A 27,902-nucleotide genomic window follows, 5' to 3' on the forward strand; every position below is an offset into this window, starting at 1 on the left:
TTTGGCGGAGTTGCAACCAATCAATTTTCTGAGCGTGGAACTGGATTTAGGATTCTCTGTTGCTTTGTTGAGTTCAGTTACATTTAATGCTCTCTCCTGCAACGAAATCTGCAATAATGGGCTGCTTGTTCTAAACATGAAATTCCAATTATGAATGTTGGCTTCGATCATATAATAATTTTTCCAACAGATACAAAATGAAAACTTTACAACAATTACATATGATATTGTCATGCCTTCGATCAAATTTTTAGATATATACATTCGTGGAAATTTTATTCTTTCATTTATGTCTCGTTGATACTTGAAATGCTTTTCATCAATGTCAAAACCTAATTTGAACTGCAATAATATTTGACAAGCGTCTTGAGAATTAGTATTTAAGCATCCCCCTTATAAAAACCGGTACATAGGGTAAAACGTAACTTGCTTTGTGTTGGGTTCTTCTTCTTTAGATATCACAAATATGGCGTTTTCAATTGTGAGAATATAAAGAAATGTCTCATATCATATATATTTTTTATTGATTGAGTTTGGATATTATAGAGATTGCAACACTTGTGATGTTGCAAGTGTTTTTAGGCTATTAAGAAATAGTGAAAAGAAGCCAACAGAGTGTGGCGAAAAGGTCTCAATATGTAGATTAATGGTCTTACGTTTGAACTCATGTGGCACCTTGATACTGTGTGTGTTAGAAATCTCCTCCCCTTGTAGTTTAGACTATAGTTTGTATTTTAGAAAACAGTAAAAAGAAAAATATATTCTTAAATTGTTTGTAGTTCAACCCCACCTCTGCACCTATATATATATACACACTCTCCACTAGTATATAGTTCAAATTTGTGACTCAAATCATATATAACGATATGGACCTTACATTTCTGTACTGTATGGATAAGCAAAATGCTTTGGATTGGCTAGTTTAAATCTTATGGTTATTAGATAAAGGTTGTGCTAAAAAAGTTCAAAAGCAATTTTTTTTTTCATTTGTCGGCATGCATGATATATTATAGTGCATTTTTACGGAACCCACCAGCACCATTTTTCTAAAAGTCCTTAAATATTACAATTCGTGTATAACGTGCGTGTTATGAAGTAGTAGCCAGAATTATTTGATAAAAATAATATATCTAAAATAGTAGCCAGAATTAGGAATTTGTTACTAAACGTCAAAAAGTTGCATATATATTCAAAGATTAAGGAGCTTGAGTTTTCCTATTTTGTCAATTTATACTTTATTTATTGGAAATTGTATGTTTCCACTCTTCTTTTGTCCACTTACACTCCTTTGTTGAAAGTTGTATGTTATAGTAAAATGTATTAAAAAAAACAAAATAGAATGTAAGAGCATCTCCAACCGATATGTCAAAAGTCCCATATTGACATTTAATGGCTAGAAATAACATCTCATATCACTCCAACCGAATTGTCAAAGCTGATGTGGAATGAAGGTTGGAGATTCAGCTGTTATTTTTGACAACCCAAAAGCAAGATGTCAAATAAATATTTTATTATTTTTTAAAGACAGCTGACTGTTACTTTCATTTATTATTTTCATTTATTATTTTTTTCTTCTTTATCTTGAATGATTTGACTGTTGAAATAATTATTTATTTGACATATCGGGTGGAGTGTAAAATTGTGTAAATGTCAAATTGCCACATCAGCCATCAAATTTAAATTTGATGTTTGGTATTTGACATCTCCCTTGGAGATGCTCTAAGTGAACAAAAAGAGAGTGAAAAAATCATCACCCAAGATTAATAAGAGAACCTTTAAGATGGAGGGCGGTTCAATCTATCGACCCCAATGATATATTTAGTTGCACACAGTTGATGGATCAAAGCGCTTTTGAGACTACTTACATACAAAGTACTTTTTCCATAAGTCTTTTTTACTCAACGCTTTCATAAGCGTTTTTGTTTATCATAGACGTTTAGTTTTAGTCCTTTAAAAAGTGGGCTTTAAACGGGCTGGCTCATTGAGCTTCGGGTCGACATGGCTAAGATGGGCCTCGGGCTAGCCCAGCTTGTTGGGCCAAATTATCATGTCACGACCTATCTAAAAATACGAGTCATGCTGTGTCGGGCCTTACTTACTCGGATCATACTCAGGTCGACCTGATCCATTAGACACCTCTAATCACAAATAGAAATGCATCATTGACAATCAACAAAAAGTGAAAAGACAATTAGTGTTATATATATATAGGAAGGTTCATTTGAGGGATACCTCAAATAAGCTTATTTGAGGGACATCCTTGTATGACCCACACTATTTATTGTATTTCACTAATCCAAACTATCTATTTTTGTAGATATTCATTCAAAGATCATCTCTACAAAAAATCACTTGAATCCGATATCATTTGACCACTCAATTGAAATATTGAAATTTTAGTACTTTCTTAAAGCGTCGTGTTCATTGATTTTGTATGATACAATTGGATGTCGAAACGGTTTCTGATTTATCTAATTTTTTGCAATGATGATTTATGAATGTAAACTTAAAAAATAGATAGTTTGGATTGTTGAAAAAAAATTGTAGGGAACTTTAAAGGGTGTCCCTCAAATAAAATTATTTGAAGAATTCCTCGGAAATTAATATATATAAATATATAATTTTATGATGAGTACTACTACTAGTAGGGAGATAGGAGCAGAAAATAGGAATGGAGGATGACAGTAACACCACCATTAATCAATAGGAATGTAGAACTTCTCATAAATCAACCAACTTATTACAAAAGTCCGATGCACAGTACAGTAACTAATATATATTCATCAACTTGTTTTCATCTTTGACTCCTGATAGTCCAAAACCACCAAAAGTTAAATTCAAAGGTAGGTTGCTTGCAAGTTACAGCCAGAGAGAGAGAGAGAGATTCCTCACACCTAACCTAAATATATCATACCCATTGAAAATTACTAAATATTAATTAAGATATTCTAAGAGCTGCCATATTGTCACGCGTATGAGAAGACTTTTGGTGATTCACATTCGTTACTTTCAATACTGACGAAGCATAAATATAGGAATCAAAGATGGTGTGAAGTCTTAATCATCATTATAAAGTAGATAGAATTTTAATTGGTAATTAGTTTTTTCAAGCCATAATTTTATTTGTTTAATTTGTAAGCCCAACTCAAATAAACGAAAGACGACCAACAAAACACGCGCATGCATGTAGAGTTGAAAACATGATTAAAATGTATAGCTACGCAATTAAAATCCTTCAGACACGGTATATATGTTTGTTAATTTGTGACCTCAAGATCAACAAGTGGTGAATTTGGCATCCCACTCATGCCCTAAAAATTTGGCTTTACAAACCCACCGAGCCAAACCTTCTATCGACAAACATGTTATAAGCATGCACAAAGTCGCATCCATTGATCACACCATCATAATAAATCTGATCATACATAAATCAAACCCTAAAATCTTCTTGAACCCATTTTCCCTCCACGGGAAGCAAAGCTAGGCGCCGCGCTCAACATTGGCACACAATATCCATCCGACGTGTAATGCTGGTGCTTCTGATTAGGCACCATCGGCGGTGCTTGCTCCGAAACCCTCCACATCTTCACCGACTTGTCCAAACTCCCACTGTACACTGTCCACCTTTTCTCTCCGGGCGTTGAGTTCTCATTATCTCTCTCCACGGCCAAGCACTTCACCGGCCCAGTGTGCCCCGTCAGCACCGACAAGCAAATGTGGTCCCCATCTACTCTTCTCCATACGCAAATCCCCATGTCCGCGGAGCCGCTGAATACCAAGCACCCGGCCGTGGCCAGGCATAGAACCGCCAGCTTATGTCCTCTCAAAACTCCGCCGTGTTGGAGGTTCTTCTCCCGTTCCCAAAAGTTGACTAGCCCATCGGACGATCCACAATAAATGATCGTGGCGTCCGAGTTCACAGCCAATGCTGTGACCGCGCATTCTTGCTTTAAAAGCGTTTGTGAGAAGAAGTGTTTTGTCCCTTTTCCTTGTAACTCTTTTCGCCAAATCTTCACCGTTCCATCCGCGGATCCGGTGAAGACCAATCCATCGAATCCAACAACCAAGGCATTAACGGCATCGTCATGAGCGGTAATTGACTCTAAGCACTTGAAATCTGAAACCCTCCAAACCTTAAACGTCTTGTCCCAGGAGGCCGAGTAAAGCAACGTCTGATCTTCGCTCAAGCTCAAGCATGAGATGGAATCAAGGTGCTTGATCCATAGGACTTTACTATTGCGTTTCACTTCCACGTAATTACTTGGCTTCATGGAACACTTTATGTAATTCTTCAACGTTGGCAAAGTTCCTATCCGCTTGTGATTGCTTGCGTTCTTGGAGGACACCTTCCAAACCCTAATTTTCCCGTCTTGATGACCGGTGAAGATCTTCTCCCTCGCTATGATGATCGCTTTTACCAGCCCGCTATTCGACTTGAACCCCGAATACTCGTGGTGCTTCTTCCAAATCCGAATGTTCTTGCTATCCGAACCCGTGTACAATAAGTCTCCAGAGGAGGCCAACGAGTATATGTGCCCTTCTTCGCGCACCAACGAGCCCATGAGCACGTTGGGCGAGAAGCTCTCGTTGGCTGTCTCTGAAGAGTCGTTACTGTTATTCTTGTCGTCACTAATGTTCATGTGGGCGGACCACGGGGACTTTTTGAGAGGAGACGTTGGGCCCGCCTCCTCTGCGCCCATTAAGTAATCCGGGTCGTAGTCTGGGGGGCTACTGATCGTAAAAGCGGAGTCGTTATGCTCCGGGGAGTTCTGCAACTTGCCGAACTTCTGGCCACAAATGCTGTTCTCTTCGGAGAATATGCGGTTACCTCTTGATGAGCCTTTCATGCTTTACATATAGGGTGAAATATAATAATAAAGAGGAAAAACCAGGTGTGAAGGAAGCCAACAGCTTTGAAAGCTGAGGAATAGCAACAGCCTGGGATTTTCCCTTTTTTCTTTTCTTCCTTTTTTTCTGTTTTTTTAGTTTTTAGTTAAAAAATCGAAGGGAAAAAATTGGATTTGCTGCGCACGTTTGAGCCCGGATATTTTGTTATGCGGTAATTGTGGATGAGGAGCTGGCCAATCAGGTGACGCCACGTAGGACTGTTGCGTGATTTGTGGTAGTAAAAATTAATGTTGTGTCCTAAGGAGCTTAGGTGGCAACAAGTTGGCTCAGGTCGTAAATCTAATTTTGGATAATACCCGCCACCAGGAACGGAGCAACAGAAAAAAGGGCGGTTAAGAAGAAAATGGTCAAAGTGGAAGTTGGCCTTTGACTTGGTCAATGGACCAAAATTGGTCCGCCATCTTCGTGCTTGGATCATTATTGTGGGAAAAGTGCTGGATAAAAATAGGATATATGTGGCAAATAGGGGAAAAACCTAGAGTCATGCTAAAAATAGGAGTTTTTGTATAATATGTCATGTTAAAATGAATTTTTAAATAAATATCTTAAATATTCTCCGACGAAAGAACAAGAGCCCAAAACAAATATTGTATATGATTAGTTATTGGAGGGATGTATGCACCTAATTAAGGAAGAAAATTGCTTATTGATTGGGATTTCCATATTGAACCTTACATTTATTATTAGTAGAGCAAGAAGCGCCTGCGAGAGGCTTTTTTTTTTTTTAAAAAAAAATTTTATTTTAGAATTTAAAAAGATAATGAGTAGTTGTGTTCCATAAAAAGAGGATCCATTATCTGATTTTTCTTTTAATTTTAAATTTTTTTAATACGAAAAAGTGTAAATTTACCATATTATCCTCACTTAATTAATAATTTCAATTCTTAATATTTGCATTAACCAAGAGTATTTTCTGGTATTTTGAATGTTTCACTATTCTCTACCTTTTGCTTTATATATATAGATATACGTAGATGAGTATTCAAAGTAATTATAAAAAATTTCACAAAAAAAAAACAGTGATTATAATATTAAAATAAAAGAATAATAAGATTTTATCACAATGGACAAAATAGTATTTTTTTTCTTAATTATAATAAATTTTCTTTTTTATCAAGGCAAGTCTGATTTACTAGCCGGTTCCGAGTAAGCCCAAGCCCAACTGACTATAAAGAAGAAGCTGTCCGATTCAGTGTAATTTCCCGCCGATACACTCGCACTTCTCATCGACAATCTTCACTTCACCTCGTCAGGCCAAATATTTTCCGTTTGTTTCTCAAGAAAATTCCGAATTCTCTAATGGCGAAACTACGATTACCCTAAACCACTCATCTCCTAGCGTCAGATAACAACCTAATCACAGATGTTCCTGAACAACGTAACCCGACGGAAGCTAGCCTCTCTGCTACGGCCATGGCTTCGAGAAGAGCCCGACCTCGAACTCAAATTAGGGCTTATCAATTCCCATGCGGTCGCCAAGAACCTCCGCTTCGATACTGCGGTTCTCAACCAGCTCTTCGACGAATCGTCCCATTTTTCCTTCAAAGAGGTCACTGTCGAACACTTGACCGTTCGGTTCTCGAACTGGTTCGTCCCTGCCTTTTCAATCGAATTTCATGGCGTCACTGTGACACTATCACCTGGGTAAGTCACTGCTCCTGCTTGCCCGCATGTGTTCAATTTTTCTTTTTCTTCTTTGCATTGTTTGGTTTTTGCGAGCTTGATTTTTCTTTTTTTTTATTTTATATAATATTGAAAGGGAATTGATGGAAGAGAGAAATTTAGAACGTAGGCCGAAACTGAGGGATAAATTTGCAGAAGATATGAAGAAGAAGCTTTCTGAGATTGATCCTGAGGTAGGCATTGTTATTGCTAGTGTTTAATCTCAATTTTTCGCTCTTATCACATGTAGATAGATGAAAACTTGTTTGCTTACTTGACTGATGAACCGTTAATCTCCAATACAACCCCTGAGGCTTTTCACTGGAATTCAGGGTAGTGCTTTGCGTGGTGTTCTCGAAAAGCTCTTGGCCACTTCGCCTTCAACAAATAACTTTAGGACAACCCTTTTCAATCTGCTACTTAAACACTGCCAGCTTCGAATGCATGATATCAATGTGCAAGTGCAGGTTCCCATCTTAAATGATTCACTTGTTTGTTTGTTGGATTTAAAAGATATTAATGCAGATCCTCAGTATCTTGATCATGGGTGTCTTCTTCGAGGCCTATTTGGTGCACTCTTTCTACCTTTGAAAGAGATCTCTTTTACTATAGTAGGCAGTGGTTTTGAGGTTGGGTTTAAGAGGGCAGATCAGCTCAAACATGTCTTGTTATTGACTGATTTGTGCACTTGCATTAAATTGAATGACCTTCAGCTTGTGGACATAAATCTTGGAATTCCAGAATTACGTTTTTCATTTTCTCCGGATGATATTTTCTTCTATTCAGCATTTGGTAAAACATCATCACAAGAATCTCATTGTTCTAGAAATGCTGTGCAACTATGGAAACTAGCTGCAAGCAGAATTCACAACGTGACTTCAGGCCCCAGATGGTCGTTGCAAAAATTAGCTGTCGTTGTTTGTTTATGGCTACGTTATGTTAATGCTTATGAGCATTTACTGTTACTAGTTGGATATTCTGATGTCCACTCATTGAAGAGATCAGCTGCTAGAATTTCACAGGACAAGATGTTTTTCAGTTCTGTTAAAAACCAAATGAAGGTGATTTCTGATATTGAGAAAGAGTTGCCGGCTGAAGCTATTGCACAGGCGTGGAGAATAGCGCGTCATAGAGCAGCATCAAATGTTCAATGTGCCAAAGATGGTTTAAGAAAATCATTTGTGACTATTCACTTCAACTTCCTTCTCAAGATCCTTTTCATACTAGCCTGTACCTGGAGAGTTTTGTGCAAGATAATCCACTTTATCATACGCTTGTTAACTTTTAGGGAAGTATTGGCCAAAGAGCCAAAAAAAGCGAATTTGAATATTGTTTCTGGAGGTCCATGTACAGAGTTTTGCTTCATTTTGATCCTTGGAAATGTTCTAATCACTATTTCTCATGTAAATGAAATTCAACTTGCAGTAAATGAAAAATTAGAATCCCATATTGGGACCTCTTGCTCGGATTTCCTTTCATTTCGTCTTTCAGTTGATTCACTGTTGTTAAAATATGTAGAAAACACGTGCGAACAGTCTGTACTTATATCCTGTGGGCAGTTAAAGGTTAGATCCTCGTCTCTTTTGGAAGCTACTGTTGAGGAAAGCAGTTCAAAATCATATTTTAGTTCTATGGAAGCACATTGGAAGGAGAGTAATGATGATTTGAAGAATATTTTGTGGGCTGAGCCAGCACAAAATTTTCCCCTTTCAGAAACTTACAAAACTGGTTATGCCGATCATGTGGAAGGTGCTTGTCTCTCACTTCTGAAAAATTTTCTTGGAGACATGTGGTTGAACTGGAACACAGCTTGCAAGGAATTTGAAAAAAGTGAGATCCAGTACTTTGAAAATCCATTCCTTCTGTGTGAAATTAAAAACTTCTTGACATATCCATACCTCAAAAACTCAGATTCTGGGTTTTCGAAATTCTTTTTGACTCTAGGAAAGTTGAATATAGTTTTGGGATGTTCGTCGATACTATCAGTATCCCTGCTCTGTAAGCAAATACAACATGCTCTATTCTGGACAGAGGACAATGGCCAATCAGGGGTTCTGTCACATTCTCCAAGAGCTAGTGAGGATAACAAATACAGGTGCTATGCGAGCAAATTAGAAATGGCATTGGTTAAGATACTTCCAGAGAATCATATTCAACTAGGGATATTTGCAGCTGGTCCTCACATTCATATTTCGTTGGGAAAGAATTTTGATGCTGGAAACAAAGACATAAATCATGAAGTTGGTCAGGAGGAATTTCACCTTGCATTTGATTTTCGCAACATTGAAGCTGCAGTTTGGCCAACTTCCCAATTTGATATGGAATCATTTGTTGCGCCCTCAGGACCTGGTGATATGGAACCAGAGTGCCTCAGGTTGGAGCAGCCTATAATAGTCGATATGTTTAAATCAGATAGTGGGAAGTATCAATGTCAGGAGTGCATTTCTCTTGGTTCTTACTTACGAGTTGGTGGTTTAGAGGCTTACCTGGTTGACTTTGCCGGAAAAAGACAAAGCCAAATTTTAGTTTTGAAGCCAACGACTGTGCGTTTATTATCCTTCAGGTAGGATTTTGTTGCTTCGTTTCTCTTTATATTTGTTCTCCTGGAGCTTTGATAGATTTATCTCACAGACTCTTTTATCCAACTTTTTCCGAGAGGTTTTTTATGGTTGCTCTAATGAACTTTACAGCTTATTTTCCATTAATATTTTATATTCTCTAAATCCTTCACACAGAGAAGGTGAATTCCTATGGTTTTTATTTATTTATGAATTTCCTTTAGGCTAAATCTTTTGCTCACTGGTGTTAATCTAAGCTTTTCACATTCTTTATTAGTATATCAATTTCATTAAATTCTGAAGTGCATTGAGGATTTCATTGACATAGGAGTAAATTCTTTATTTATATGAACGTTGTCTTGTTTTTTCTTCTTCCTCTTTCAGTATTTTTTTAATGTTTCGAAATCTTCTAAAGGTGAAAATGCTTTTTACTCTTTTTCTTTACTTTCCTTTCCTTGTATGTGAGACTTTTGAAGATCATAAGAAATGTGGTGAAACAGAGAACCTTCTTCCTTTATTTGCCCCCACCCATCAAATCCAGAAGAGAATACAATTGCATAGCCTGCTGACTAAATTATCTGTCTTGTCATGATAGTGAATTATTTTGTTGTGCAGGGAGTATGTTCATTCCTTTAGCACAAGTGCTATTGCTTTCTCAGCAGCTTTGTGTGGGACAGCTGAAGGATTCACTATTTTATCATATGCAGATGAGTTTTATGTTTTCTTTCAGGTGATTGTGCTTTTTGCTGCTTACTGATAAATTTGTGTTTTTAGTCTTGATATTAATGTTTGTTAATATTTGTTTAGAACTGATTATTATACAGTTTTCCTAGTTTTTCTACTGAATGTACCCATTTTAGACTTCGTTTGTCTTTAAAAATAAAATAAAATTATAGACGGGTCACCTTTACTTAATTAGGAGACTATTTTGATGTTGGGCATGTTGAGGTATCTTTCTTGTATTCAAGTTCGATTTCGTTAGTACATTATTTTTGTTGCTTTCAGGTTCCATTTGTACCTTAGTCCTGTTAAAGTAGTATTCTTGTTGTCACTGTTGTTTCGTTGCACCTCGTCAACCGCTGCCTACTTGCTGTTGTTTGTACTTGTGATGGTGATTACTGTTATTCCAAAAGGACCCATAATTTGGGAGCTGGATGAGTTTTTGAATTATTTGGTCAATACTTGTCTGTGATATATGTTGATTTCATCATACCATTTTTCTTTCTGACAGGTGCTTGAAAATTTATCTTCTGCGATATCATATTCATTTAGCAGTTTTGGGTCTATTAGTTACTTGCCTTTTAAGTTTGCAAAGCAAGAATTTGCAATTTCTGAACCTCAGAATGCGGAGACAACTGCACTTGGAGCTCCCTTGAATTATAGCAATTCCCTATTTTCAATTAATGGGATCTTCAAAATCAAGTCAATGGATATAATTCTTCACAAGTCCAGGATCAGTGGTAATGTGGACAGTTCTATAGGAAACTTTGATGTTTCAAGTAGCAAAAAGTTAGTGGAGCATGACTTGCCTGACTGTGGAATTTCAATTTCAATTCACCAAACAACTGCTGATTTATCTTGGAAGGAAGGAAAAGTGAAAGTTCTTTCTAATTTATCAGAAATCCAGTCTGTAATTTTTAGATATAAGAATCAGAAAGGAAAAAGTACTGATCATAGTGATCTGCTACTGCAATCTTTTGATTGCTTATATGAACTATCGCTTTCTAGTTCTGTATTGAATTTTTCACTGCCCCTCTCTCAGAATTACCTATCTTCAGATAATGTTAGCAATGCACCTGGTACCTCTGATTCTGTTGGTAAAACAGTGCACGTGGAAAATCTTCCATTCACCACTAATTCTGAAAGCTCAAATGGTCAGGACTGTAGATTTCTTCAGGATATAGAATTTGCTTCAAATGTGCCACCACTGGGCTCAGGTCATTGGTTACTGATAAATGTTGCGATGGGTAATATTTATATGGGAAGGTACTCAGCAAAGAATGTTATGAATGGGGCACATCAGCTAAATAAGTTTTTGTCATCAGTTTCTGTTGGTGGTGAATTTCAAACAATCTGTTGTAGAATTCAGGTGATATTTTTATTTCTGTTTTTGTATGAATTAGAGAGGGATCAATGGTCTTCTTTATACTTCTTGGGTTTAAATACATTTAACTCGTTTAACTTTGGATTAAGTTTCAGTTGAGTCCTTGTATTTCTAATTTAAGCAATCAATTCTTCTAATTTTTCCAGTAATGGCAATCTGGTAATTTTTCCAGGGTGGTTTTCTTTTCCTTGAAATAACAGCTTTGGCTACCTTCGTCAACTGTTTTGCTTCGTATCTTCATTGTTTCGCAAATCTTTTGTCTGGTTTACAATCATCCAATGAACGCATTGAAGAAGCTGAAATCTCTGCGGATACAACCAGACCAAATGATCATTCTGTTCAGGAGTATATGCAAGAGACTCACTGTACATCTCAACAGGCCCAAATCACACAGACGGAAGCTTTCATCTTAAATATTTCTCATTTTTCTTGTGTTCTTGTGATTGAAGACGAACATGGTATATGCATCTGTTCTCCACTGTATGTTACAGATGCAGAGTTACTATATATGTATGTAAACAGTTAGTTTATGTTTGCAGGTGGTATGCAGGAACTTGTGCTTGAGGTTGATGTCCATTTGAACTTTCAAGTGGCAAACATGAGAAGAAAACTCGTATTTGATCTTTCTCGCATGTCAATCCTTTCTCAGGCCTTTCAAGAAATTGTGGAAAATGAAATCCAAATTCCTCATTTTTCTTCTGTCACATCAAATGTTTTTCCGTCTGATATTGTATCTGGAGGTTCTGCTGAATTTTCTCATCATGGGGATAGGATTCATCCTGCTAATGATGCAAGCTGTTCAAGAGATCCTGGACCACAGGAAGAGTTTTCTGTACATAATTCTCTGCCTGAGGCCTTCCGTCCAATTCATCAGAAGTATATCCTGAAGCATGCAGGTGCCTTCATATCAGTTGAGAAGCCTTTAAATGATTCGTTGTGCTTAAACGAGGTTTGGGTTGGAAGTGGATCTATATCATGTTTCGATATTACAATATCTCTGTCTGAAATACAGGTGAGCAAGTCTATATTTCTCTGGTTCTTTCTAAATTTGATATATTATTTTACAAAATGGGTTCATCCAGCTATTTCTTTGTCTAGTATTAAAACATGTGATTACCTTGTTTGTGCCTTACAATTGCTAAGTCATGTGTCACTCGGTCTACTCTGCTCTTTTTTTTTTTTCTTTTTACATCAGATGCTCTTGTCTATGATTTCATCTTTCTCTGGGGTATTTAAAGATGAGATGATCAGTGAACCGGATAGAAGGCACCAGTCCAGTAATGAGGAATTCAAAAACAGTTTGGAGGCAATGATTCCTAACGGTATACAGCTTTCCAAGATGCAAAGCATCTCTTGCTTGCAGATCTGAGAGGACTTGATTAACAGATATTCTACTCTGTATAGGTGCAATAGTTGCAATTCAGGATGTCCATCAACACATGTACTTCACTGTTGAGGGCGAGGAGAATAAGTTCAATTTAGTGGGTGCAGTTCATTATTCTCTTGTTGGAGAAAGGGCTCTTTTCAGGGTATGGTATTTTTGATACTTACATTTCTATGGCTAGATCATGATGAATACTAATTTCAAAAAAAGAAAAAAGAAAGTGTACTTAAATGTACTTCTAAGTAGCTCTCTGCATAATGATATGAGTTTGCAGCTAGTTTGTTACTAAAATATTATATTCCAAGCATGCTGTTCAAAATACTGATACCAAAATCACAAATATCTGGTCGTTCTCTTAGTTTTGTACTTTGAGAGGGAAACCTGATAATCTGTGCGCATTCACTATCTGGATGGGATGCTCGGCTATGTGGCTTTTTGCCCTTTTTTTGGGGTCTTTTTCTGTAAATATAGGTCCTAAGTTGGAGTTATTTTATGAAGGATACTGTAATGTATCCTTATAGAGGTTGAAGTAGCCACTGTGCTAGGCTGGAACAAACAAGTCATATGAATGTGAATTACAGGAAATATATAAGCACTGATAAAGCTGGTGAATGGTAAGGATATAAAAGAAAAAAAAATTAAGGGCAGAAGGTGGGAAGATAGATACAATTTGTAAGGTTGAATGACTGACAAATGCAGCGTAGAAACAAGAGGTGATAGATTAAGTAGCATGACATCAAGTAATCAATGAAGCCTTACCCTAAAAAAGAAAATAAACTGAAAAGGAGTTATTACAAATGAAGATTTTATCTAAACAATTATGACATTATGCAATTGACTACTCAGCTTTGATACAACTCTTTGGTTCTATTTATTGATTTCTCTTCTTTATCTTCATGGTTTTGCTCCATGATATGTGCCATCTCTACTGAAATTCATGTGTAGGTCAAGTATCACAACCAAGGGAGATGGAAGTCATCAGTTTCGTGGTTCTCCTTGATATCATTGTATGCTAAGAATGGTTTAGGGGAGCCATTGCGCTTGAACTACCATCCGGGATCTGGTTTTGTTGACTTATCTAGCGCTAATGATAATGCGTGGGCACTTTGGAAAGCAATTTCTTGCGAGCCTGAGAATTCTGAGGGTGACATTGACTGGGAGCCCAATAATCAATTGGTTCAAAGGACATTTTACCTTTTGAACAAGAAGAATGACTCTGCTGTTGCTTTTGTAGATGGAATTCCAGAGTTTGTTAGGAAGCCTGGAAATCCATTCAAGTTGAAAGTGTTCCATAATGCTTCTGTAGCTCATGACATAAAGATGGATGGTTACCCGGGGGAGGCATCTGGAACTAGTCTGCAACATGATGCGCTCAGAGATGACGGGAAAACTTCTGTGAGAAGTGGAAAACTTCCTTGCATTGATGTTACTTTTGACAAAATTTCTTTGACCATTTTCCATGAACTTGTAGATACAGAAGACATGTTTCCTCTCCTTTGTGGTTGTATTGACCAAACCAAAATTACTGTCCAAATTCTCCCTTCTAAAACTAGGGTTATAAGCATGTCAACTGCAGTGCTACATTACTTTGATGCACAAAAAAACTTATGGTGAGTATTTATGCTGAATAAAGTTGTACATATTCTATTATTTTGTAATGGGTTGCTTTTGCTCTGTAATCCATTCCCCATTTGGCTAGCTTACAGTACATTTCCTCTATTGTTTTTGAAATGTAGGAGAGAACTTCTCCACCCAGTTGAAGTATGCCTTTTCTATCGTTCTAGCTTCCAACTTCAGGGATCAGAAGCTGTTTCGCATGGAGTACCTGTTCATATCCACTGCAGAACTAAAGAGGTTAAGATTCTGGTTTCTTGAATGATCTTGTCATTAAGGACCCATACAATGAAACAAATAAAACAGAGGCGAAGTAAGCACCCTTTTGCCTATGTATATCCAGATTTTAACCAAGTGTTCAATTGGAATATTTGCAGTTGAATATATCCCTTTCCGAGCTTTCACTGGACATACTTCTCTTTGTGATTGGGAAATTGAATTTAGCTGGTCCTTATTCAGTGAGAAGCAATAAGATTTGGGCCAATTGCTGCAAGGTTTGCCACTGTGCTTGTAAATATTGCTTATGTGTCAATATGCAATAACTGTGAATTTCATATGCATCCATGTTCTGGCCTTCATGTATCTTGTGGAGAATAGTTTTAGTTTCTATGCCAATCACCTGCCTTATGAGAGCGAGATCCTAGTTTATCAACATGTTACAGTTGACAATATGTTTGTGTTGTCTAATTTTTTGCCTAAATTTCATGAACTGACATTTTCTCACATATGGTCGTACTAAGTGAGTGTCAAAAAATTCTGGGAGGCTGTGAAAATATTGGGTAACTTATTGTTATGGTTAGCAGCCCATGAGTCCCAATGGAGCCCAATAGATAAATCTTCTGATGAATTGCTAGTAGCCCTCTATCTGCTTTGGTGGATAATCCACCAACCTCATTGTTCAAGAATTTATGTACAAATTCCATTTGGATTACTAGTGATAGGCAGTAGTGTGGGTCTGAAGGGAATTTGTCCTACTGCATGTAGAAAATTTAAGATGTCTGATCAAATATGTCTGAGAGCTTCGCATTTACATTTAATTTCCTGGAATCACAGACTTCATAAGTTCATGTTACCATTAGGGGATACCTTTAGAACGTTATTAATGGAATAGGTGTTGCTATTGGTGCCGCATATAACTGGTCCTTCGTTTGTGGTGGCTTTGGTTTGAACTTTTATTGGATCTTTTGTAAGTAGCTCTTATTTATAAATTATTGTTGACTTCACAAACAATATCTTGTAATGGAAGTGGAGTTTTCTGTTCGTCATTTCTCTGCTTTCCTGCCCTCCCTCTCTTTACTTTGCTCCCCTCCCTCTATAGTCTTTTTTTGTTGTTGTAGTTTCTTGTAATAAATCGGATCCTGATAGTGGCTTTTATTACAAATTTTCTACACTGGCAGGTGGTGAACCAGTCAGGATCAGACCTTCTCTGTCACTTCTTTGACAAGCAAAGTGTAACAGTTTCTAGAATGCAGTCTGCATCCGTTATTTTAAGGTAGCTCATCGTAATATGAATTATACTAATCCGCATTTTCAAGGCAGGGTCAGATGATATTTCATAACAAAATTTTCCATTTTTCTAATGATAGTGTAACATTTTTTGAGCTCTATATTGATGAGAAAGTTCTGAATCTCCAGTAAACTAGATACAGAATGTATCAAACATTTCTCATTTCAAAAGTTTTTATGATGAGTTTACATGGGCTGTGGCACTTATGTTGTAAATTTAATATTGCTTTAGCATTCTTAAGGCATGCGACACTGGTCATGTGAATCCTTTTGCATGGGTGAAGTTTGGCTTTTGGTATGCTAGACATCAATGTTAGTTTTGCCTTATCTTTGAGGTCTTGAATGGAGGCAAAGTCAAGTAATTAGGTTCCATGTTTTAAAAAATCGTGGGTCAGGCGTGCCTTAGAGCTTGGTGGTGGCTGTTTTTGATGTAGCGCATTCAGTTTCACTTTTTCCCGAATAGTGTATGCTTTTCAATGTAGCGTACGCGTTGCTACATATCTTACACTTTTTCCATGATGCTTACGCTACATGGGCTAAGCAGATTTTTCCCTTACCCACCCAATGCATCACTGCAACAGCTCTCTTTCGAACCGAGAAAACCATAAAACACAAATTTCCCAAATCTAAAGAACCCATTAGTCAGTGGTGAAATCTTGAGGGACCTCTGGTGAGATCAGTCAGAATCACCGGTTGACAATGAATAGACTATTAAGAGAGAATGAATAGACTATTCTCAGACCCAGAGAGAGAGAGAGAGAGAGAGAGAGAGAGAGAGAGAGAGAGAGAGAGAGAGAGAGAGAAGGGAAGAGAGAGAAAGGGGGAGGTAGAGAGAGAACCGTACCTGCGCGAATGATACCAGAGTGACTACCTCTGGTGTGAGGGCTTGAAGATGGCAATTTCTAAAATGTTTGATATATATTTTTGAAAGAATAGAAGAAGGGCTGGATGACAAGCAGGAGAGATTGTCTTTCAATTGGTTTTTCTATGTATTTTTTTCTTATACAAATTCGAGTCTCAAAAAGCTTCTACCTCAACGCTTTGAGGCTTACACCTCGCCTTGTTGGACATACAACGCCTTTCTCTATGCTTTCATGTTTTAGAACACTGATTAGGTTATTGTATGAAGTTGATTACATTTTAATTAATATCAAGAAACCCTGATTGGGAATTGATTTGATTTGACTCGAGAAATCATTTATCTAACTCGGATGTTTTATGGATAAAGAAATTTTGAACTGTTTTGTGTGCTTATTTTCAGAATTGCTTGTGACTTCAATGGTGAAATAATGGGATTGCTCAGGACACAGGCTGACATATGTTATCACTTCTAATTTTCTTGATATCTTGCATTGTGAAATAAGACGTTAGGAACACATAGTTAAGTCAATTAATCAAAAAGTTTATTAATTGTTGGAAAGTCTTAAATTTAGCTTATAGGGTCTTTTTATGCAAACTTTGGTCTGCATTCATGTCATTGTATTTTAAATATATGTGATAAATTGAGTGATCCTAATTATTTTTTTGAGATAGTCTAATTCTCCCTTGTGCTTATTTGTCAAAGCATTTTAAAGACATTCCTTTTAGTCTAATTCTTCTGGGGTGCTCTTATGTGTTATTGGTTGACTTTGTTGAACTAGATTTGATGGACTTCTCATCCATCCATCTTACTTGGATTTTCTTCTATTTTTATTAATCAAGTTGGGATTGTATCAAAAAAGAAAATGATTCATCTTATTTATTACTTAACTGTAAGGTGCTCGGATTTGGCAAATGAACCTCCAGAGATTGCTTCAGTTGTTTCAATCCAACTTGCAGTTCCTAGATATTTTGTGACTAAATCAATTGATGTCTCTCTTATAGAAGCTAAAGTACTTGCTTGGAAAACGCAAATAACGTCACTTCAAGGTATGCTCTATTCTCTCTTATGGATACAGCCTGAAATTTTTATGTTGTCTTAGTAAAAGGAATCAAATTATATTTTTCCTTTCATTTGTGCAAATGGTTATAAAGTTCGATCTTTAAGTCAAATAAATTGTAAAGGTGGAGAATAAACTCTTGAACTTAATGGACATAGTGGATGGAGTTCTGCAAGGTTGTTGGTGAAGTGAAATATGCTTCTAGAGTATTCGGAAATGTATAATATATGAATTTTAAAACAAACTATATGAATGACTGTCATACATTAATTGAAATAAAATAGCTTTGATTATTACTACGAGCATATGGATACGGCCTGAACTTTTATGTTTCTTAGTAAAATGGAATTGAATTCTCTTTCTCCTTTCATTTGTCCAAATTGGTTATAAAGTTGGTTCTTGAAGTCAAATAAATTCTAAAGGTGGAGAATAAATTCTTAAACTTGATGGACATAGTGGATGGAAATTCTACAAGGTTTTTGGTGAAGTGAAATACGCTTCTAAAGTTTTTTTGAAATGTAGAAAATATGAATGGGTTGGTCATACTTACGTACAAGCGCTTTTGTATGCATTAATTTTATCAGATACAGAAATTTGTATGGATAAAGCCAATTCATCAGAGAAGTACTCTAATATCAAACTTACTGGACAGAATTAGGCTAAGATTGGTCGAAGGCATTAGCTTTAATTGATTATGATGAACTTACTTGCATTCTTAGTCCAGTTGTTTTAGTTTCATGTTTAATGTTAGTTTTATAGTTTTTTTCTTTTCTGAAATTCAAATTTTATTAAAAGAAATGAGAAACAGTTCTACTTGAACTGAATAACAAATTAGTTTCCTAGTTGGTGATAATTTCAGAATTTCATTTTAAGTTACTTGTCTTTGGATTTACATTTTCCTTTTTTCTTCTTCTTTTCCTTCTTGAACAGATTCAAAAACTTTTCCTGGCCCATTTGTTGTTATTGATGTTTCAAGAAAATCTGAGGTATTTTCATCGATTGTTCTGCTTTTCCTTGAGTTCATTATAGAGATGCTCACACTATTTTCATTATATTTTCTTTTATGCTTATTAGTTTCTGTTTGTTTGTAGGATGGTTTGTCAATTGTTATTTCTCCTCTGATAAGAATACATAATGAAACTGGATTCCCGATGGAGCTACGATTTCGACGAGCTCAGCAGAAGGAAGATGAGTTTGCTTCAGTGATGCTAAATGCAGGTGATACAATTGATGACTCCATGGCCATGTTTGATGCTCTAAATCTTTCTGGTGGAAGAAAGAAGGCACTGATGTCTTTAGGTCTTGGTATGTGTTCTCAACGTCAGTTATTTCAATTAAATCAGAATCTCATTTTCTTTCTACTTTAGTCCATGTGTTATTTATTTCTTAGCTAGCATACCTCCATAATCATCATTATCATGAGCATCTTCGAAAGTTTGGTATTAAATGCATAATGTCAATCAGTTAGTCTTAACTGTATAACTCTTTTGTCTTACATCACTTTTGAATCATAAATAATTAGTTAATGGAGGCAAACTTTTTGACTGTGTCTGTGTTGGTTTTCCGATCACAGTGTTATTCTATTATTTCTGCTCTAGCTGCAGAAATGTGGACTCTTTTTTTTTTGTCAGAATAGAAATATGGTATCGGCATTGATGTTCACTGGTCTGATTTAACTGGTTCTTTTCGAGCATTAAGCTTGATGCCAATAGATTTTTTCTAGCTATTAAAAGTTTATATAGACATGTTAACCTACTAAGGGCAGAATATATTTTGTTGCCATTGCTCTTTTCCCCTGATCTATAGTCCAACAGCTAGGACATGCAATCTTTCCTCCACATTCTTTTTTTCATTATCTTGTTTGATGCTTACTATTGCCCTGAAAACTTCATGGTGACTGATATGCAGGTAACTTCTTGTTGTCTTTTAGACCTGAAATTCCAGATGGCTTAATGACTTCCAAGAATTCACTTTCAGTGGAATGGTCAGATGATCTTAAAGGTGGAAAGGCAGTTCGTCTCTCTGGAATTTTTGATAGATTAAGCTACAGAGTGCGGAATGCTTTGTTTACAGAGTCGGTGAAATGTTCCTTCAGCACTGCCCAGTGTACCCTTAAATCTGAAGGGGCCCGTATTTCTGACATGCATTTTCTGGTTCAAAGTATTGGGAGAAATGTTCCTGTTGTACAACCTAATCGGTCTACAGATGTCCTCGAAAATAACAAATCACCAGTTGCATTTCAAGAGCAAAAGGATATTTATCTTCTTCCTACAGTACGTGTATCCAATTTGTTGCACACGGAGGTACATGTATTTTTAAGTGAATCAGGTAAGCAAACGGAATCTTCTGGGATTATCATTAGTTATTTTACTTTACAGCTTCTGAGTTACATTATTTGCCCCAGTGCAGATCGATGTTACACTGTTGGGTCTGACAACGATAGGAATCAATCAACTATATCATGTGGTTCGATGGTTGAATTTTATGCCAATCCTTCCATAATTTACTTTACTGTTACTTTGACTGCTTATAATTCAAGCTGCAGACCAGTGAACAGCAGTGACTGGGTCAAAAAGTTACAGAAGCAGAAAAGTGATGTCCCTTGTTTGGATATTGATCTGGATTTTGGTGGGGGAAAGTATTTTGCTTCCTTAAGATTGTCTCGAGGGAACAGGGGAACATTAGAGGTTGTTATGCAATGGCTGTCAGTTTCTACCATATTCGTGATGTATATCTAGTCAACAGAGGCATTACACACATTTTGGATTTTTTATATTTAAAGTTCTGCATGCTGTATGAGTTCTGCACACATATGCTAATCATATGGCTAATTAGTTTGGTTCATATCTTGTTGGATTTAACCTCTATATCCCATTTGCAGGCTGCTATCTTTACATCATATTCCCTGAGAAATGACACAGAGTTTACCCTTTATTTCTATGTGCCTAATAAGAGGCCTCTTTCTAGGTAGTCCCTCCGTCCCTCTATATTGATGAGCACTTCTCTATCTTGCCTACTTGATAGCCATAAATTATGTGCAGGGATGAAGCAGAGAACTATGGTTCGGGCATTCCTCCAGAGTTTGGATCATATTTGCCTCCAAAGACAACCAGATCATGGTTCTTAAAGTAAGATAAATTATTGTTAATATATTTTTTTAATTGTGTGATTTTTACAGGTATCCCTTTATGCTATTGCCTTATGGACATCTTATGTGCCCTCTGTTTTCAGACCCAACAAAGTGTGTCTCAAATTGCTAGAAGATAATGCATCTGAGAGACTGATTGACTTGGATGCTTTATCGGGCCTTGCGGAGATAAGCTTGGAAGTCGAGGAAGGATCTGGAGTCAAATATATTACAAAGCTTGGGGTTTCCACGGGACCACCCTTGAGTAGAGTGGTTATACCATCACAAGTAGTAACTATGGTCCCAAGACATGTTGTAGCTAATGAATCAGAAGAACGTATCATAGTTCGTCAATGTTATTTACAGGTTTGCTCTCAATGTTATTTCTCAGGGGTTCCTTTTCTTTTCTCTTAACATATGTCCTTTTTATTTGTTTGTTTGTTATTTAATTCTTTTTATGTTATTTTGGCATTGTATTCTGACTTTATTATCTTGTTTTTAATCGTGAAAGGATGACTCAGTAGGCATGATCCCCATAAACAGTAAGCAGAGGGCAACCCTACAGCTGCAGGATGGAATGAACAAGAAGAGAGATTTCAGTTTATTTGAGCACATTATGAAAAAACACAGAAAAGTTAATGATGGTTCACTAATATATCTTCAGTTTCGATTGGATGAGTCTAAATTAGGTTGGTCAGGGCCAGTATGCATTGCATCACTGGGAAGATTTTTCCTCAAATTCAAAAAACCTCATATGGACCAAGTGACAGCACTAGAAAGCAGTGTAACAGAATTTGCTGCTGTTCATGTTGTGGAAGAAGGTTCTACTCTTGTTTTACGCTTCCATAAACCTCCAAATGTCAGTCTACCATATCGGATTGAGAATTGCTTGCATGATGTATCTATAACTTACTACCAGAAGGTTGTTCTGTTACATTTTCCTTATTTCTCAACTACTAATTTATTAGATACAGGTTGTAACCATTATGTGTGTGTTAATTTCCCTTTTCATTCTTTACTTGAATTTTCCAGGATTCGTTGGAGCCAGAGATTCTTGGATCTGAAAGTGGTACTGATTATGTTTGGGATGATTCGACTCTTCCGCATAAGTTGGTTGTCAGAATCAATGGTAGACATTAATCTCTTTTTGTGTTGTATAAGTAATTTGAAGTAATTCATTAGATTTTGTTTCGTACTTCCATGTCATAATCAACATAGAGATGAAGCTTGCAAATGACTTATTAACACTTCTTAATTCTATTAAAAACTTGTGTTCTCATTCATTTCAAGATCTAGTGTGTTTTTTTTTTCTTTCTAGAAAAGAAAAGCTTCCTGTATGCATTTTGTGCTGAATTATGGGACAGAAGTGAGCTTTTTTAATATTTCCATACCAACGTGCAATGTGGACAAAATATTTAAAGGATCCCTGTTGCATGGGTATCCATAATTTATGAATCACATTAGTTCATTACTTTCAACGTTATTGATATTGAATGTGTAGCTTAGTGAACTACTTAATTTTTATTGTAGATAGTCTTCTACTACGTGAAATTAACTTGGATAAGGTACGGGCATGGAAGCCTTTCTACAAACTACGGCAACAGAGTGGGTTGGCATCTCATTTACCATTGGGAAAAAGATCAGTGGACCAGAGGATTGATTTTGGTGAGTTAAATGCCATGGAGATGGTGAAGGTGGGGTATGAAGTATATGCAGACGGTCCAACCCGAGTTTTGAGATTTTGTGAGATTTCCAGGAGCCACAAGGGAGATAAAATGTTTCATTCATGTGAGAAGATTCAACTAAGAGTTCCACAATTCACAATCCACCTACTTGAACATGAAAAGAAGGCAAGTAAAAGAGTCATATTGAACGCTTAGGTCACCGTATTACCTACTATCCTACTTCCTTTTATTGATATTATGCAACCTCCTGCCTGGATCCTTTTATTTTAATCACATTTATATTAAGTTTGCAGTTCTCTTTGTCAAAGGATAAGTTAAAGAAATAATAATAATTAAACCTCTCTTGGTGACTTGTTGCTCAGTTCCTCCTGGTGGTTCTTGATCCAGTCAACCAGTGAAATTTAATATTTATATTTATATTTTAGTTGGAACTTAGACTTTTATTGCTGAATTTCCTTCAGTTCATGGTTCTTGTACCCAGTACCAATTGAAATTTTTGAACTTCACATACACATGGAGGAAAAAATAAAGGAATGGCTTCATATTGAGTTTTTCTACGTGCAAGTGTGGAGGCTAGGATGCAATGTCTTAGAAAATACTTCAATCACGAGCTTTTAGTTTGAATGACAATATGAAAATATTATCTCCATTTTACTAGACAGTGTTCGGGTTTCACTTTATTATGCTTGAGCATATCTGTTTCCAGCAATTGTAACGAGGGTCTTGCCTTTTGAGTTTTACATGGAGACCATATCTATTTATAGTGTCAGTGTCATCTTTCTTAACCATGTTGTTCAACTGAGTGACATATCTGACGGTTTGATTCTGAAGGATGGAGATGATATGGAGCCATCAGCTTACACACCAATCTTAGCTGCTAGAATTGGGAATATTAACTTTGATTCTCTCTTTACTCATGAGCAAAAATTTAGCCAGATCAGTGTACAGGTATTATTCTATATGCTTGTTGACTTACTGAGGGCCTGTCATCTTCTTTTCTTTTCTTGTTTTCGAGGGCTTTAATACAATGCTTGTTTAGACATTTTTCTTTAAATAAGCTTGCTGTGGTGCCTTCTTGAAATCAATGCAGTCAGTGAATTTGGAGCACAAGTGGGTGGGGGCTCCTTTTGCAGCAATGCTTCGTAGACATGAATCCGACTACAATGACTCAAATGACTGTGTACTCAAAATTGTTGTTGTCTTCCTTTCAACCAGCTCCAATGTCGTACAAGTTAAATACTCATCTATTGCTCTGCAGGTAAAATCAGTCACCATACACCTAATCGATTATGTTAAACTCTTCTTTTTTCTTAAGCCTTTGTATATGTGTTTTTTTTTCCTTTCCTTTCGTTCTGATTGCTTCTATAGATGTGAGCTGGTGTCCTATAGATTTGATAGTAGTATGTCTGCTACTGCATTGGCTGTATCAGCTCTGAATTTGTGACTTGGTCTTGTATTCCACAGCCAATGGATTTAAATCTTGATGAGGAGACATTAATGAAAATCGTCCCATTTTGGAGAACATCTCTTAGTAACTCCAAGAGTCAGCAATACTATTTTGATCATTTTGAGATTCACCCGATAAAGGTTAGATGCTTTTCATTTTACTCCTTTATAGAATGTCTTAATTATGCTTATAAAAAGGTCATCCTTATTTATAGTATACTATGGAAACTGACCTGTGTTTGTATGTCCTGTGTAGATTTTTGCAAACTTTCTTCCTGGGGACTCGTATTCAAGTTACAGTTCAGCTGAGGAGACTCTAAGGTCCTTACTGCACAGTGTAGTAAAGGTGTCACAAGATACTTACGGAAATTTTCTTTTCTTACACTTAAAATGTTTAAATCACTTTGTCTTTTCTTGGATTTCACGAGAGTGTTTCTCCATCTATTTCTTTCCCCTATTCTTGTATTTCTTTAGGTCCCTGCGATTAAAAATAAGGTTGTAGAGCTCAACGGCGTTATGGTCACTCATGCTCTGATAACGATGCGTGAATTACTTATCAAATGTGCACAACATTATTCATGGTAAACCTGTCATATTCAGTCTTGTTTTGTGATTTATGTAGTATGCTTGTTCATTTCTGAGAACTAATTTGATTATTAGGTATGCCATGAGGGCTATCTATATTGCAAAAGGAAGTCCATTGCTTCCACCAGATTTTGTGTCAATCTTTGATGACTTGGCTTCATCCTCTCTTGATGTCTTCTTTGATCCTTCCCGTGGGTTAAAAAATCTTCCAGGTTTGACTTTAGGTATGCCTTTCACACTTTTGGTTCTTTGATTATTCTTTTTCTGTTGTTCCTCTTTTCCTTCTATTCTCCCCTGTGGCTCCTGTTTGTTTCTTACTTTAGTTGCCCAGTGATCGGGTTTTTGTTGTTTGGTTGTGGTTTCCTTGCATTTTCTTGCTTGGCAGTTGCTCTCCAATGTGGTATTTCTTTGACATTTAAAAAATATAAATTCTGTTTTATTTTTTTATTTGATTTCATTTCTGGGATTGGGGTCTAACAGATGAGTGCATGGAAAGACAAATTTGTTAAAGTTTCTTTTCAAGGATTTGTTTGAAAGTGGGGATCAAAGATCAAAATGCCTTTGACATGTCATGAGGAATTAAGACGTGCATCCAAATTACATTCATATAATATTCTGGATTTCTTGAGCTGTAACGGAATTTGCCAAATCCTTTGAATTGAGTAGAAATGTATGCCAAAGATAAAGGTCAGAGAGTTCACCTTAACAGGTGATTGACAACATGAGAATCAGAATTAAGCCTAACATTTAAAGATTCTAGTACCACTGTCCAGCTATGTATTTTTGCATTTTGTGGATTGTTATTATTAGCATAAAATGCATGTTGGCTATTGTTGCATTTGCAGGTCTGGTAGATATATCAAGTCGATTGCTTTTGCCTGTCTTTTCCTGTCTGAGTGAACTTGTAATTCCACATCCATATAAGCACTTAGGTCTTTCGAATAACTATGTCTGGTCCCTACTCTGCAGTGTCATTTGTCCCCTGACTTGACATATGTTTTTGTTTTTCTGCTTTGGCTTTATGGATCAGGTACCTTCAAATTAATTAGTAAATGTATTGATGGTAACGGGTTCTCAGGGACAAAACGCTATTTTGGTGATCTAGGAAAATCTGTAAGTTTTATATTCTTTCAGTTACCAATATGTTTGCAAACTCCTGGGCGTACCCAACTATCAATTTTATGGTGGCTTTACAGTTGAGAACAGCGGGGTCAAATGTACTCTTTGCTGCAGTCACTGAAATATCAGACTCTGTTTTGAAGGGTGCAGAAGCAAGTGGTTTTAACGGAGTGGTAGGATTAATCTTAACATTACCAGCTGCACGCTTAGTTTGGTTACATCTGAATAAGAAATGACACATTTTGGCTGTAATGGTATTTTTTTTTCAAGGTGACTGGATTTCACCAAGGAATATTGAAATTGGCTATGGAGCCATCATTACTGGGGACCGCTTTGATGGAAGGTGGCCCAGATAGAAAGATTAAGCTTGACCGGAGTCCTGCAGCTGATGAGGTAATACCTTTTTCAAATTCCTCTGGTAAGAGTTCTAACATTATATGGGGGCATTTACATGGGAAGCTTTCAGGCTGTAAAGTTTCTATGTTTTAGGGCACAGCTGTTATATGACATAAGCTTACTAGTTGATACCAGAATGGCAATGCCAACAGGCTTAAATACCTGGTTTTGATAATTGTGCCAACATTTTGGTGTACACGAATCCGCCAGTGCGAACTATAATCAAAATGAGGTTAAGACAAGTTGAAATTCAAATGGGGAGATGAGTAAGTTCAGTTGATTACAAGTTATAGAATTACTTTCTATGAAAAGTTTATATTGAATCTCAAGTTTGATCAGACTCAATTTGGTGAAGCAGTGAGTACTAAATTCTAATGGTAATGGTAATGACAGCTGTGCCTTATTGTAAATTGTAATAAAATTACAACCTTGCCATATTCCTTCCCTTGCCTTTCTTTCCGCCTCTTAACAGTTCTGAACCTAGTTACTTACTGAAATTGCATTCTGGTGTAGGTTGTGAATATAGATAGGTAAATACCATAAAGATTATTACAAGAAATACCAAAAACCAATAAAGAGCAACTCTTTTTAGAACGAAATGTTGTCCTTTGAAGATTAATCACCAATCGTTTTTTTGGACTACTGCAGTTATATATTGAAGGTTACCTGCAAGCCATGTTGGACACAGTGTATAGACAAGAATATTTGAGAGTCAGGGTCATCGACAATCAGGTAATCTTAAAATAAATCAGAAAGTTTTTCAGGCATACATGGATATGAATTTAAACTCCATTCATGCATGTTTTTATCTTGGTATTAGGACTTATCACTCTGTCTAGTGGCTAGAGTGTTGAAGTTTGGCATACATTTTACGTTAGGGTCACATGAAATCTTTGTTTGGTAATGATGGGCGATTCCGTGTGCAGTGAAGTTTATTTGAATTCTAGCAACAGAAAACATTTCTACTTGCAAATCTTTAAGTTGAATTTTGTTTCAGGCCATGTTGTCATTGCCAGAAAGTATTTTACTTGAGATTCTAATGTATGTCTGTGTATGCTTAGGTTTACCTCAAAAACCTACCCCCGAATAGTTCTCTTATAGAAGAGATTATGGATCGTGTGAAGGGGTTTCTTGTGAGCAAGGCATTGCTAAAAGGAGATTCTTCAATTACATCTCGCCCCTTGAGTCATCTTCGAGGTGAAAGTGTAAGTGCCCCCCCTTCCTTTCCCCTTCAACCTTTGTTGCTCATTTCTGTTCTGCATGATTTTTTCCTTAGCTGAGAACAGATATGTACTATTGTGATTACTATCATGCAAAATTCACTTCACCTACTGCATTTCACCTCTTACATTACATGAGTTCACACCATCAACAATTAGAAGTAACTAAGAAACTTTTTACAACAGGAGTGGAGACTCGGACCGACTGTGCTGACATTATGTGAGCACTTGTTCGTGAGCTTCGCCATTCGATTGCTGAGGAAGCAAGCGAACAAGTTCATCGCTGGCATCAAATGGAATCCGGAGGGTGACAATGCAAAGGCAGTTGTGCCTGCAAACCCTGCTGGGATAGCACCCAGGGTTAAGTTCGCTTGGAAATGGGGCATTGGGAAGTTTGTTTTATCAGGCATTGTAGCATATATAGATGGTAGGTTATGTCGTTGTATTCCCAATCCGGTAGCCCGTCGCATTGTCAGTGGCTTTTTGTTGACTTTCCTCGATAACAAGAACAACGAATGAAACTCCTTCTCCGTTTACATTTTTTATTTCTTCCTCCTTTTAAATGGTCTATATTTTGTAATTTTAGCAGTACATTATAGTATTATTATTTTTTATCTTTTGGGGAGGAGCGATTCAAACCTGAGACTCTCTCTAGACGAATAGCCCGTT

At 36.6% G+C, this 27,902-nt stretch overlaps 1 protein-coding gene and 1 pseudogene across 2 annotated transcripts; one reads left to right on the top strand and one right to left on the bottom strand.

Moving 5' to 3' along the window:
• Positions 1-3,231: 3,231 nt before the first annotated feature.
• LOC110752952 (protein JINGUBANG pseudogene) lies at positions 3,232-4,977 on the bottom strand (annotated as a pseudogene).
• Positions 4,978-6,072: 1,095 nt separating this feature from the next.
• Positions 6,073-27,852, top strand: LOC110752963 (vacuolar protein sorting-associated protein, putative (DUF1162)). 2 transcript variants are annotated; one of them, XM_021953746.2, is made up of 36 exons: positions 6,073-6,552; positions 6,668-6,764; positions 6,903-9,133; positions 9,744-9,858; positions 10,360-11,217; positions 11,405-11,690; positions 11,772-12,244; positions 12,428-12,554; positions 12,637-12,761; positions 13,562-14,226; positions 14,353-14,470; positions 14,608-14,724; positions 15,628-15,722; positions 17,493-17,644; positions 18,586-18,641; positions 18,747-18,960; positions 19,564-19,983; positions 20,065-20,342; positions 20,537-20,622; positions 20,697-20,783; positions 20,887-21,148; positions 21,294-21,704; positions 21,815-21,911; positions 22,313-22,632; positions 23,299-23,415; positions 23,558-23,725; positions 23,932-24,054; positions 24,170-24,259; positions 24,388-24,494; positions 24,574-24,722; positions 25,529-25,611; positions 25,695-25,790; positions 25,888-26,010; positions 26,662-26,745; positions 27,075-27,218; positions 27,420-27,852. In XM_021953746.2, the coding sequence occupies exons 1-36, from the start codon at positions 6,272-6,274 to the stop codon at positions 27,750-27,752; spliced, it is 9,588 nt and encodes a 3,195-aa protein (XP_021809438.2). In that variant the 5' UTR covers positions 6,073-6,271; the 3' UTR covers positions 27,753-27,852. The 2 variants fall into 2 exon arrangements, with proteins under 2 accessions (XP_021809438.2, XP_088112176.1); XM_088256050.1 differs by having other exon boundaries at positions 6,415-6,552; positions 6,694-6,764.
• Positions 27,853-27,902: the final 50 nt, after the last annotated feature.

This window comes from Prunus avium, chromosome 7, assembly GCF_965620075.1.
Source record: "Prunus avium chromosome 7, drPruAviu1.hap1.1, whole genome shotgun sequence".
Taxonomy (NCBI): domain Eukaryota; kingdom Viridiplantae; phylum Streptophyta; class Magnoliopsida; order Rosales; family Rosaceae; genus Prunus; species Prunus avium.